This window comes from Nicotiana tabacum, chromosome 19 (genome assembly GCF_000715075.1).
Source record: "Nicotiana tabacum cultivar K326 chromosome 19, ASM71507v2, whole genome shotgun sequence".
Taxonomy (NCBI): Eukaryota; Viridiplantae; Streptophyta; class Magnoliopsida; order Solanales; family Solanaceae; genus Nicotiana; species Nicotiana tabacum.
In genome coordinates, this window is record NC_134098.1 from 135,371,757 (window position 1) to 135,385,848 (window position 14,092).

At 35.5% G+C, this 14,092-nt stretch overlaps 2 protein-coding genes across 4 annotated transcripts; both read right to left on the reverse strand.

Annotated features, from left to right (window-relative positions):
- Positions 1-1,701: 1,701 nt before the first annotated feature.
- On the reverse strand, positions 1,702-6,791 carry LOC107793889 (uncharacterized). 2 transcript variants are annotated; one of them, XM_016616333.2, is made up of 5 exons: positions 6,520-6,791; positions 6,006-6,195; positions 4,640-4,852; positions 2,587-2,806; positions 1,702-2,207 (listed from the first exon to the last, which is right to left on the reverse strand). In XM_016616333.2, the coding sequence occupies exons 2-5, from the start codon at positions 6,155-6,157 to the stop codon at positions 1,941-1,943; spliced, it is 852 nt and encodes a 283-aa protein (XP_016471819.1). In that variant the 5' UTR covers positions 6,158-6,195; positions 6,520-6,791; the 3' UTR covers positions 1,702-1,940. The 2 variants fall into 2 exon arrangements, with proteins under 2 accessions (XP_016471819.1, XP_016471822.1); XM_016616336.2 differs by lacking the exons at positions 6,006-6,195; positions 6,520-6,791 and adding an exon at positions 4,972-5,362.
- A 999-nt stretch (positions 6,792-7,790) lies between these two features.
- On the reverse strand, positions 7,791-13,234 carry LOC107793888 (ankyrin repeat domain-containing protein 2B-like). Of its 2 annotated transcripts, none has more exon segments than NM_001325568.1 (9): positions 7,791-8,145; positions 8,260-8,399; positions 9,134-9,226; positions 9,565-9,730; positions 10,708-10,856; positions 10,947-11,159; positions 11,617-11,768; positions 12,784-12,814; positions 13,085-13,147. In NM_001325568.1, coding segments are annotated over 9 exon segments (1,053 nt in total). In that variant the 5' UTR covers positions 13,094-13,147; the 3' UTR covers positions 7,791-8,045.
- Positions 13,235-14,092: the final 858 nt, after the last annotated feature.

The window sequence follows — 14,092 nt, forward strand, 5'->3', positions numbered from 1 at the left end:
CTATAAAATTAAAAAGTATGGAGCCGAGTTGTTCTAGTATGAAATTTTCCCTATATAATATGGTTTGATTATAGTTTAGGTTTAATCTTGCATAGAAAATAGGTTGTTAAGCTTTAATTAAAAAATCTGCAGGCTATGCGTAACATAGGTGGTTGGACAAGACACGGACCAAGTAGCTTTTTAAAAAGTTGCATTTTAATGTAATTCTTTTTTTTTTTCCCTACACAAACACTAATTCAAAGTCGTTATTCTTTTATTTCATGATCTACATATATGTATATTCATATGATCTAATTTCCTATGTAATTTGTTAAATTTTGTTTCTTTGAGTCATAAGTCCTCCATCAGCTCATCTCCTTCCTTTCATCTCTATTTACATCTATAAGCTCAACATTAAGTATTGATCCACCTTTTTTAGCTTTTATAATTATAATTAATCATTTATGTTTGGTAAAATTAAAATTTGGGACTTTATCAGTTACGAATTTGTTACTTTGATATTCCTTTAACTTTGGTAATTAAGTTACACTCTAAGTTGGGTAGAATTATTCTAACAAGTTCGACGAATAAAATTAAAACTCTTCAATATGTTCAAGACATAAAAGAAATTAGAATTCAACGGAAGGTATTTGAGTTTAATGGAATTCATATTAAAAGGAAACCTAATTTATTTGTTGGTAGAATTCTGACTGAAATTAGAATTTTAAAGCTATTGCATTCAAAATACACTCCCCGTTTTTGGTTTGCATGCTTTTTTCTTTAATTAGAATATATATTTGAATTTGGAACTAGATACTTTTCAAATTACGAGAACAAATAAGTGCAAAAATCTAAGTACTATTAAATCACTTACCATGTGTATGCGAAAACGAAATAGTAAAAAAAAATCTAAATACATCTACTGATGATCGAAAACTTCTTCTTTTTTTTTCATTATTAAGTTAACTATATAGGATCAACAATCATCTGGTACATACATCTTTATTTTATAACTCAAAAATTTAACTTTTTAATATTATATTTATGCGATTTTTTATTTTAGAAAAAGGGTACACGCGCAATGCGCGTACGTATAAACTAGTCAATAAAAGAAGAGGGAGAATATTGCAGAGAAAAATATGGAATAAAACCACTCTATTTATAAGGAAAAAGTGACTCCCACAAAGCAACAAACTCTAAAATATAAACATTCACCTTAAATATAATTCTATTTATAACATTTTTTAACTATTTGTACAAGAACTCTTTCCATGCTATTGCTAGCTCGCAATCTTGCCGATGAATCTAAGCCAGTTTTGGCGATGAATAACATGGTGTTCCGAGCAGTTTACTCACCTCAACTATTCTATTGAATACTTGCAATCTTCCACTAGAACAAATACCAAATAACTTTATTCATCAATTAGCCTTTTTTATCTCTGCAAAGATTTCTTGATCTCCTGTGATTTTCACCCACTTCTTAGATGAACCAAACCTCTATTGTTAGAACAAAACGCCTTGTATTTATGCTTTTGATTATCAACCATGATATCAAGCACAGATAGCATTTTATACAGTCAAAAACCAACATCTATATATAAAGTCTCCCAGCAAATCTTAACGCATTTTCTTTCCCTTTTCTATTCCCTGTATTATAAAAACTTAGGTAAATAAGGAAAGACAATGAACAACGCGCAGCCAACCAGCCCAGTAGGTGGTAACTACAAGAACAATATCACAACTTGCTAGAAATAACGCCCTCAGATTACATCAGTTTAAGGCAATACATTGATCAGCTAACTACAACAAAGGAAATACTCGTGCAAGTACTCCAGAATACAGAAAAAGAAAAAGGAAATGTCCAACAAAACTTGGTTTCCAGGCCTCTAATGAAAAACCAATGCTTTGATGAAACAACAAAATCATGACCATAATAAAAAATGACAAGGCAAAGTCATTAATCATTTCAAACCCAATGCAAATGACAACTTAGGCCTGGATTTGTTCTTGCCCAACAATGTCATTTGCTTTGCACGCTCTTCCTCCTCCTCCTGTTTCTTCCTTCGCATAGCCTCTTCTTTCTGTCTTTGAAGCTCTTCCAGCTCCCTATAACGCTGCTCTTCCCTCATTTGCTGCTCCAAAGCTTCTCTTCTCTGAGCTTCTTCCACCTTTCGCCTCTTCTCTTCAAGCATTCTTTCCAACTCTTCTTTCTCTTTTCGAGCTTGTTCCTACATGAACAATAAAAAACGTCAGTTTTCACTGCTAATATTGGTTAAAATTCAATAAAAAAAATGTGGCCGCCGAGCAGGCACCGCCCACTCTTTGTAGCTTCCGGTTATTGCTTTCCTTTTATAATGGGATTATTAACAGACTAACCATTATAGCAGCTAATGATGGACGGAATGAGAACCATCACAGTGAGCGCACTACTTTCTTTTATGACAGGATGAAAATCTATATATCCTCAGAAGCACAAACATGGCAATTGAAACTATTACTCTGAGTCGTGCAATTTTTTATCTAGGGACATAACATGCTATTGCTAATATAAAGAAAGCGATTAAGACATAGGGGGGAACCAGCTATGTTAAGCAAAAAATGACTTGCCTCCTTTTGTTTTGCCTCAATAAGAGCAGCTTTCTTCTCTATTTCAAGTTGAGCAGAAACTTCAATGACAAGTTTCTTTCTACCTTCTTCTAATCGCCTACGGATTTCAAGCTTGATCTCCTCCGTGTTCAAGCTATCATCAACTTTTCTCTTAATTGCTTCTTCAACTCTTTTTGCAGTTTCTTCTTCTATTAATTTCAATTCTGCTTCCTCTTGACGCCTGAGAATAAGGAACAAAAGTTAAACATGGATAAACACTAATGGAGAGAGCAAACACTCGTTTTATTATGTTCCCCAGATTTATAAAATAAAGGAAAAACTGACTTTGCAAATTATTGCCCTTTTTTCCTCCTTAATCTATAACTAAAGGAACAACAGACTGACCTCCATGTTGACATATGTACTAAATATACATGTTATTGCTTTATAGCATACCTCTACCTGAATTCTGTCCAAACAAATGAGAATCAAAACTGGTGAACAGTAGATAAACGAGGCACCCAATTGATCATCAAAATTAATAAGTTGAACTATAGCAGTAACTTCCTTCAAATAAGCCTGTGGAGAAGAATGTCAAATAACCTGTGACAGTTACAAAGCTAATCACCAAATTCATGAAGCCTTACGGCAAAAGTAGAATTGTGAAAGGAAAAGTTTCCACTTCTCAAGTAGATGACCCAAATTGTCGACATGTCAGCTTAAATAGTCAGAAACAGATAGAGAAAGAAGCCTGAGAAATCCACAAGAGGTTTGAAGCAAATAGCTATGTACTATCATCCATTTAGACTAAGAATGACCGAAGCAAATCTTGTCAAATGTTTCTTATTACCGTGTACATTCATGATTATGCCTGTCTATTAACTTTGTAAGGCTAGGTATGAAAATATCATGTTTTAGCAAAATACACGTAGCATCACATTTAGCCTTGCAGTAATCACAGCTGTGGATGTAATAAAGGACAGCGAAGACCAGCAGCAAGGCAGAATAACAGAACAAAGATCAAGATGTCAAGGTTGCCTTTTTTTTTTTATAAGGATGTCAAGGTTGCCTTCTCTCTTTCTTTATCAGTCATAAATAGTTAGCAACAGCGGAACCAATTAAAAGCAGAACTTATTACATGCAGCACTCTTTGCTGTATGTTGGTTTTGCTTCATGGTGATCCAGCTGCATTCTTTGCATTTATGTTGCCTTATAACATGTACTATAGCAATTTGCAATCCACTTGCAACATAGAAAGATTCAACTTCATCAATACTAGAGCCATCCCCCTATTATGAGATATAAAAAGGCAAGAAGAAGAGTGTAATGAAACCCAGATCAGCAAGCATAGCTAAAGAGCTCCCACAAGCAGTACTTATTTTTATATCTTCACCTTCTGGGGATATTGATTCATGAAAACTCTCCACTCCAGGAGGAATGTTACTGTCTTTATGGTGAATTAGATGGATAGGGAAGTTAATAAATGTAAAGCATAAAAGCTTTAAACTATCTTGCTACATTAAACAGTAGATACACAATTAACACAACAAGAATTCATATTAGACCACATTCCACAAATATCTACTACTCAAGACTCCAAGACAATTTATTTTAGAGCTGAGCTTTCAATAACAACAAAAATCCTCTCATCTTAAACAGCAGGAGTTAATACATTCCACAACCCAATCCTACTTCTACCTTATTAGCAGGCCCTTAACAAAATCTTTCAATTATGGACCTGAATGACATTCTGAGTCGTAGACGTCTAAAGGTCAATCCATCAGGTCTAATCAGAAAAAACATCCAATGTCCACACTGTAAGCATTTAAGGATCATTGTCGAAAACTAAAGGATCAGTGTCCTTCCGGTCAGCATTTCAAAACAAATTGTCCATTTATTCATGATTAGTTTCAGGAAAACAGTACAGAAACTAGAGGTGTATGATTCAAAGTTGAAAGTGTATCAAAGAACTTTAAAACTAGGGGTAGATTCTCAAAGTAAAAGCATAGCTTGCTCCTAGATAAGAAAGAGATAGAAAGGGCAGAAAATGAAAAGATTACGTATACAGTTATACCTTTTCTTCTCCTCTTCCTCAATTCTAATTTTTTCACTGACATCCTTTTGCTCTTTCGATCCAATACTTGAAGCAGGTGATTTACCAATAGGAGACAATGATATACTCCTACTTCTTTGTCTCCTATAGTTCCTTGGAGAGCGACTTTTATGTCGTCTGGTGGCTGGAGAACGACTTTTGCGGCGCCTTGGGGACAGTGAACGGCTTCGTCTCCTGTATAACAATGATTAACATTTAAGCAACAATATATATAGGCAGCAGAACACATAGAAACCCACAGATATACTAACCCATCTTCCAAATCAGTTAGATACTAAAGCATGTACAGTTACCTCATGAATTGCAAAGAATAAACTCGAGCTCCGTCTTTTATCATAGGGAACTGCTAATATCACAATTGAGCAACCAATGGACACTCATCGGCACCCATGACCTGCTTGCCTCCCATGAAGGGAAGCAATTACTTCTTTTAATTCCTCATTGAAGAGCATAGTTTGCACCGGATATTTCATTTAGGTTTCTATTTATTAACTCTACTCATTAGGATCATGCACATCTTCAGAATAGTAGACAATTTCCAAATGGCCGCCTGACCGAGGACTAAATTTGCAACTGAACAGCGACATCACCAGATTAGGATATGAGATAATACAAAGACAACCACAAGGATATCAACTATTGTGATTACAGGTATTGAAAACTTTTAGTAGCAGTAACAGTTCAATTTGACAAGGACATAACGTTTTCGTACACATCTGGTAACTCATATAATAGAAGGCTAGTGGACTTTGATGAGAAAATATCAATCTGAACAAAAATGAAGCTGATATTGGCAACAGAAGTACGAAACAAGTCCGCACCCCCCTATCTCCCTGCTTGGGAACAGAGCTAGATATCCAATGAAGGGAATCGAATATATGAAATGAAGAATAAAGGCATTTTATCGAAACAATGATTAACATTTGGAATTTGATCCATGACCAAATAGTAGATGGACAACTTTGCGGTATGCGAATACACCAATCACTAGAAGTTCCTCTTAAAGTCTTTAAGATACAAGCAAAAATGATCAATCATCAATCCTGCCACAGCTTAGACCAATGCTGTCACTATGAAGTCCTAAATTCATTTTTGAGCAACCGCGCAAGTCGATCCAACAAACGGTAGATAAATACCAATACTTTTTCAAGAATCAAACACGTAGACAATACCTGAACAAACTGTAATTGAATCAGCAAAACGTGAGCTTTATTAGAATAATAAAAAACAAATCCAAGTACAAAAAAACACAAAGATCAGAGATATAACACAAGGGCAAAATCCATATAAGTCAAATCCATATATCAATTAAGCAAATGGGTATCACCTGCTATAGGAATAAGGTGATCTGCTTCTATCTCTCCGGCTTCTGCGGCTATGTCTGCGTGCCACAGGCGAGGGTGACCGTGAATATCTCCTTCTATGTGCTGGCGACCTCGATCTAGACCTTGAAATATCCTTATCTCTACCCCTACCCATCTCTTCCTCAACTAGTTATATCAAACACAACAATTCACCTGCAATGATAAATTCCGTCAAAACCCACATGCTCTAAACAATTTCAAGAGCATATGTAAGCTCAGACCAATGGAATACAAAGAACAAGCATCACAGACTACAAGCCCAGAGGCCAAAACAATTTAAGAAAGAAAAAAAAAACTTTACGCCAATCAAAAAACAACGAACAAGAATCAAAACCCACATGCCCAAAACAATTTAAAAAACATGTATAACCTTAGACAAAATGAAAAACTAAAGTATCAAAAGTTATATGCTAAAAGTTGTATTGCAGTTGACAAGGCATAAACAAATATTCGCATAAATGGAAAGCCGAAAATTACCTATTACAACAACGAAAGGATAGATCTTCCCCGGTGCATAACGATTGAAATAGAATAAAACCCTAAAAAGTGGAATGAAGTGAAGAATAGAGAGGAGGAAGAGAGACTGACGGCAGAGAAATTTTCTGGATCTAATTATTTTCCTTTCTCTTTTGAGTTTTTAGACGATTGATTGATTTCAAGGTAGAAATACCAAAGGAGGGGCTTTGCTTAGTTTTGTCGTACGAAAAGCACCCACGGGAAATACAGAGAGATGAGGAATGGAGTCGCTTGCAAAGAAAGAGATGAGCGATGCCAATATTACCCAATATTCTTTCTCAAAATATAAAACGACAACGTTTATTTTTTCTTTTCTTTTTTAACATAATTAAAAGAAATTAAGAAAATTATTGAACTTGTATAATACCTAGACGAATTATGACTCTCTTCTTCGTTGATTTTGTCTTAATGGATAACAAAATACTCAATAATAAAGCAGTTAATTTGACTACTTGACCAAGCAACAATACTTTAATTCTGTTTAACAACGACTAGTGTTTTATCAAATAGCATTTCAATTGTTCGTTTGAATACTTTCTGCTTTCTTTTTTTCCGTTTTTGGATGCTTGGTTGCTCCTCGACACAACATCGAATTCAAGCTACCAAAATTTTGAACACGAGCAAATTGGTGAACAAATATCTTGATTCCGAAGGGAAATAAATTAAAAACCAGGGGCTCAAATTGGTCTTTACAAGGCGAAATGCAGCAATAGCCACTTTTAAGCTCACTATTTAAAATATATTTACAATTTACAATGTATTTAAAGATTAACTGAATATGAAAATTCAAAATTTAGTGTATTGAATTTTTGAACTGCTAATTTAAAATAAAATTCAAACTTCAAGACACAATTTTGAACTTTCTCTAGAATGCCAAGTCCTAATGTTCGAACAAAATTAGCTAATCTTTAAACACATTGTAAATTGTGAATATATTTTAAATATCATGCTTAAAAGTGGCCACCTAGTGTCATTTCCACCATCTTTTATCTCTATAATATTCAGATTTCATTCTCGACTGGATATATTTTGAAAGAGAGCCTTGACGTAACTGATAAAGTTGTTGCCATGTGACCAGGAGGTCACGGGTTCAAGCCGTGAAAACATCCTCTTGCAAAAATACAAACTAAGGCTACGTACAATAGATCCTTGTGATCCGGCCATTCCCCGGACGCTGCGCATAGCGGGAGCTTAATGCACATGGCTGCCCTTCACCGACATCGACCAAAACAAAGCCAACTACGGAAGTTTGATAGACAATTCGAAAAAAATAGTTGACAGTTAATGTAACATTGGTGATAACGATGTTACAAATACAAAAAAAAAAACAGGAATCTTTTGAACAGGCAATTCTTAGAAAAACACCAAAACTATAAATGATACACCAGCAAAGATAACTTAAGAAGCAAATCAACCATGAATAAGACCCCTTAGTTCCTCAAAATACTGTGGCTCGACAATAAAACCCTGTGACATCCCTCCCCAGTTCACAGAAACACATCTTTCTCGAGCAGCTTCAGGACCTCCTGCTGGTTGTTGAGTTTGGCCACATCGATCGGTGTCTTACCATCCAAGTTTTGGAGAGTTCTGCGCAAAAAAAAAGAAAATTTAGTAGACAGCATGAGAAAACAAAGCATAACACGACAAGTGGGCCGAAAATGATGATAATATATCAGCAGGATCAGAGAGAAGCAGGCATACACAGCGGCTCCATTCTCTAGCAGCAGCGCGACACACTCCTTCCTACCATATCCAGCAGCATAGTGAAGAGCAGTATTCTTATTCTTGTCCAAGGCATCAACCTTTGCCCCAGCTTCCAGAAGAATCTGAGCACACTTCACCTGGAATACAATTAAAAACTACTTTAACTGAAAGAATATTCGAGAAACATTGGCTTACTTCAATGGGAATATACTCTAAAATAGCACTTAGCCAACCTTAAATCCCCTATCTCGTCAACGTGGAGATTTCCATTTAGATGGATGTTAAATAAAAAATCATATTCTTTTTAACTGATTGATGATTTCTAGTAACTGGTAACTGTGCCCCCCCTTCCCCAACCCAAAATAGTATATAATGCTTTCCTCGCACTCTGAATCTGAAGCAAACTGAGAGCTTTCCGGGACAGTTTTAAAAGGAAAAGAAACAATATATCATAACTCTATGCCAAACCCATGACATCAAGTGTGGCTAGACATCATTGCAGCCCAACTTTAAACATTGTCAAAACTGCTCAGCGATTCAGACTAAATTGCTAATGTAAACAAGCCCGAAAAGAAACTATACAATCAAAGTGAAAACTATACAATCTCAGGTTACAATGTCCAGAAGTAAAAGAAAAAAAGGTCAAAAATGAAAGTTCCAAAGTCCAAAATTCTGAGGGATAATTAATTGGTACTTTTAGAAAGAACTAATCCACCCGGAAATGAAGCTTCCAAGCTTTGTTAAATAAATAAGATAGCCAAATTGGATATCCTAGAATGCTGGATATATACAAAATGGCAAACTGGAACATATTTGTGTACATGAGTATACTACAGGTCCTAGATGAAGATCATATCGAACAACTTCTTACCTCGCCATATCCACAAGCAAAATGCAATGCCGTCCTTCCTTCTGAGTCTTCTTCGTCTTTATCAGCACCAGCAGTTAGTGCAGCCTTCAAGCCCTAAAATTCAAATACAAGCAATTATATATTTAGATGGACGATACCAAAGTCTCTAATGAGATCATAGAAACAATTCGACTTGAAAAAAAAAAGGAAAAATAGACATATTTACACAGAATACAAATGAATAGGATTGTTCATGCTGAAAAAGTACAAACAATGTTATATCACAGGGATCACACAGTACACGCGCACATAGTTGGCAGCGGGGTAATTTCAGACAAAAAGGGGAAGGAACTTTTGAACAAGAAAAAGGTTTCTGAACAAAATTGCACAGTGAAACATGACATCCCTACATTTAATCCTCAAAGTAAAAAGAAGTTGAATTAAAAAGTCACCTCTGCATCACCAACACTAGCACACTGGTGAACAACAGATTCATCTTCATTAGCCTCTTCGGTTTCATCGGTCCCAGGTATTGCGGAAGAGGTAGCACCCTCTCCCCCAGCAGCAAAACCCATTGCTTCACCAATTTTCTTCAGTGTTTCTTGATCATTCCAATACCTGAGAAAGGAAAGGGAAAACATTTGAATTATGCCCCAAAAAAGGACAAAATACGCCCAAGAAGGATTGAACATAACATTAAAAGAAAAAACGACAACAGATAGTAAAGATCAAGGACCAAAGTGCAGAACATAAAATTCAGCAAAGCTATAGTTATATGTGATCTACTAGTCAAAAGGTAGAGTATTACATAAAACTTTTTTTGATGAAATGAGTATTACAGTAAACTTGCAAACAAAGGAAAGTGCTTATAGTGCATATAGCATGCTGTAAGCGTCATAAAGCCAAAATGCTATAAAAGCACAGGATAGAACATAAAAACATATAACAATTTGAGATATTAACACTATAAGGGCAGCCAGGAGACGCTAAAACAAACTGATGGAACCCAAAATAAACTGTTATGTGCTCAGTGCTCAGTGACGTTCCATCTGAAACTCTCTTCAATAGGACTAACTGCAAACTTTTTCCTCTGTCTGCTGCTGCAGTAGACCAAATTGAAAGGAGATTCTTTTATGAAGAAGGATTCTCCTCTTGATTCCAGTCACAAATGATACTTAAACCAAGAATGGAAGATCTAGCCACAGAGCAAACTTGATTTCTAAGAATTCTTTATTTGTGAATATCAGGAAGCAATGTCCTATCTACTAACCAGATGTCTCGCACCCAACACACATACATATCCTGAAGCTTAGGAAGTCAAAATATGACATGTTCATTTTTATTACTTAAGCTTGCAGAAGAAAAGGTCTCCCACAAAATTAGTATTCGTGGCGGTCTGTTCATTTTAGATGGGAAATAGTGAAAAGGAATCTGCATACGTTCTGCAACATCAAAGGTTGGGATGTGGATAGATGCCTTTAAATTAGCTGGTGAAGTGTTCAACAAAGTACAGGATATCACTAAATTCTGGTCTGACCAGAAATGAGGAGAGAATAGTTAATGCAACCTAAATCATAACAAATAGGAGATAAGACCTCATCATTGCAGCTGGTCCCCCGCTCTCTATCTCTTCCAAAATCGGTTTCAGCGATGGGTCTTCTTTGATGCGTGCCATTCGTTCTTCAATTTGCTCCTTCTGAGCAGGGTTTGACAAACTCTCAAGCATGCCAGACATGGATGGATCCTGAAGTTTAAAGAGTAAAGAAATCATGTGCCTATCACTCAAAGAAGAATCATTTCTCATCAAGAAATCCAGGGCTCATACAACATTTACCTGCATCAACGCATTACCAAGCCGCTCAGCCATTGTCATAAATTGAGGATTTTGCATAACCTGTTGCATTGTGGAATAGTATTGTTGGCTATCAAAGTTGGGGACGCTCTCTTCGACTGCAGCACCTTGAAAGGTCTTCTGAAGCTGCTCCGCCATCTGATTAAATGCAGGATCTTTCGCTATCTGCTCCGCTAGTTCTTTGATACTTGGGTCCTACATCAGCCACAGCATAAAAGAATTATGCAGAATAAACCAAAATACAGTATACAAATAACTCAAAGTTTATCAATCAACAAAGAAATGACAAAAGCAAAGCAGCAAAATTACAATAAAATTGGTTTTCACCAAGTGTTAGGGCTTTGTTTTCTGTCAAAGTAGTTTGCGAATCCTCCACAGTTTCGTGTCTCAAGCACCATGTATTCAACCAAAAAGAGATTTAAATATGTAATTACTTTTTAGTCTACCTAATAACTCCTCCTTTGATCAATTACTATCCTATTAGTCAAAGGTAAGTAATTAACATCGTATGTTGGAGAAGATTTGTCAATGTGAAAAGAAATAGTCAACTAGAAGTCCAGGACACAAATAAATATTAGTATGAAAAAAAGTTTATCAACTGGAAGCCTGGAAAACAGCAAAACTTCTATTCTACATAGTAACATGTATGTACATTAAGTAGTCCAGACATGGCTGAGAAATCAAAGGGATTTTGAAGCCCAGCTCCAGCCGCAGCCGTAGAGGTTGTTCTCGCCTCTCCTGATGGTGCTTCTGTGGAGGAAGACTCAGAAGATTTTTTATTCTCAGATGCCCCAGACTTCTCATCTGAAAAACGAAAAAAAATTGAACTTTCTTCAGCAACTTAAAACTGTGTCTTCCACTTTGCAATTTCTCTTTCAAACAAAAGAATACACAATCAAGACAATTTTGTAGAGCACTCATTATCGGTTATGCCATAGAGTTTCATCTTTGGTAAGAGATACAACAAGCTGTAAAGCTCAGAATACCAGTAACGTAATACTTCCAAGTCATGAGAAAATATAAGATGCAGAAATCTAGACAAAACTGTGCCAAAACAATGACAGTAAGCAGGCAAAGGATGATATCAAATTTTAGCAAGATCAAAACATTCAAACATGTATTATGACCGGCCATCCTGATTCCTGACCAACAGATATATGAAAGTGCACACGTCCATAAATTTAGTTTCATAGAGAATTCATATAGTCAACCCCAACCAGTTTGGGACTGAGGGGTGGCTTATTGCATGCATGAATAATATATGGCCGTACTCAAGTTTCTTGGATAAGTCATATGCACCAATTAAGAAGGTAACATTATTGGAGGTTGCTTAATGGGTTCGATGTCCCATATATCTTGAAAATATGGCTTTTGAACTAAAACTTTATAGTACTTCCAGAACCTTTGGTATAAGCATCACTATATTTCCGCGCCTGCATCTAAGTGCTTTTTTAATCAATCATCACTAGCACGTTTTTAGCTTGAATTCTACAACATCCAAATACACCCTAGCTTTTCACATAACTAATTCTTCATTCACCATACATTAAGTAAAATTCGATTAAATAAGTAATATAGCTTATGCAAATATCAACATCCTACTTTCAGCCACATACTTCATCCCATTTCACCACTCTTGCTCATAATCTCAACAATTTTCCTCTTGGAATATCATCATTCAAGAATCCCTGTTTTGTGTTAGGTTCATACATATACTAAAACGGTAAAACCCACATACAGATACTAAAGCCCACATACAAATATGCACATTAAAAATTCAATATAAACATGAAGCAGCCATAATAGTGACGAAATATACCTGCTGATGCAGTAGGCAAAACTTTCTCTCCCTGAAAAAAATTGAACAGATAAATAAGTGCTTGAACCAAAAAAAAAAAAAAAAAGCAAAAACTTGAAATATAAGGAACAGAAATCAAATACTAGAAATATTTACCAAAGCAAAAACAATCCCCACACACCCACAAAAAAAATCTCAAAACCCCAATTTAAAAAAATCCAATCTCTAATAAAATTGCAAATTGACGATACAAGAAATGATTGGATTTGAATCAAATTATTAATCAGTAAACTATGAAATTGAAGTGTACACAGTGATGCACCTCAGACATGACTACAAAGAGTTGTGTTGGGGTAAGAGTAAAGTTGAAAGATAGGAGGAGATTTGGGGGTATACGAAATCAAAGCAGTAGCCAAAGGGTTTTTGTGAGAGAAAATGACGCAGAGATAATGATAAAATGACAGATGGACACACCTTTTTTTTTCCTCTCTAATTTTCCTATGATTTGTTCAGTGGGCCACCTTAATCTTGAAACGAATGGCACCGATATGCTTTCTTCAGATTCTCGATTCCCTGGGCTTTCGCCTTCTCATTGCATAGTGACAGTCCATTGACTTATTGGGCCTTGGATATTAGGCCCAATTATCTATTGTTCTTAAAGAGAAAACAGAGTAGGAACGACACCAAGTAGCCACTCTAAAGAGCTGCTATTTAGGAATTAGCCAATATATTCTGAATTCAGTTTTCCAGTACAAATTTTTAGGATACAAATATTTTAAATTTATCCTGAAATTAAGATCTTTAGTTGAAATTTTCAGGATAAAATAAGTATTAGCTAATTGCTAAATAACAGCCCAAATAATGGTTGGTGGTATACATCCCCTGAAAAAGGATGCTCCCTGTCTATGAATTGGATTTGATGACAAAAGTAGTCTCTTTACTTTACGTTAATGCATTTTATGAGTTTTTATGCATTTATGCATTTTATTACTTTCTTTAATTTGAGTTTAATTAGCGATTGTGTTGTGAGAGATTAATGGTAAAAATCCAATTATTGCCTTTTGACTTGCCCTTGTATTTGCAACAGGAAGCATCTCTCTTGAGGATACTATTAGATCATGGTTACAATTAAATGGTTCTTAGAGTTAATTTAGGATTTCTTTAGTCTAAATTGGTCATAGCTTCTAATTTATTGTGGTTCTAGCTTCTATATTTGATTCGGTATTATCTTCATATCCGTTGCGTAGAATTTAATAGAGATGGCTGTTACGCAAAATATTACGCAGATTTTTGAACTCTTTTCACCATAAATTAATCGTTATGATACTAA

What these genes read in the sequence shown, in the direction of transcription:
- LOC107793889 (XM_016616333.2), bottom strand. Translation starts at nt 6,157, where the DNA reads ATGGGTAGGGGTAGAGATAAGGATATTTCAAGGTCTAGATCGAGGTCG. An exon ending in TCACCTTATTCCTATAGCAG is followed by an intron (nt 4,853 to 6,005) that starts GTGATACCCATT and finishes ATTGTTATACAG; the next exon opens with GAGACGAAGCCGTTCACTGT. An exon ending in GAGGAAGAGGAGAAGAAAAG is followed by an intron (nt 2,807 to 4,639) that starts GTATAACTGTAT and finishes CCTTATTCTCAG; the next exon opens with GCGTCAAGAGGAAGCAGAAT.
- LOC107793888 (XM_075237629.1), bottom strand. An exon ending in TTGGTAATGCGTTGATGCAG is followed by an intron (nt 10,857 to 10,946) that starts GTAAATGTTGTA and finishes TTTAAACTTCAG; the next exon opens with GATCCATCCATGTCTGGCAT. An exon ending in TTGCTTGTGGATATGGCGAG is followed by an intron (nt 8,400 to 9,133) that starts GTAAGAAGTTGT and finishes ATTGTATTCCAG; the next exon opens with GTGAAGTGTGCTCAGATTCT.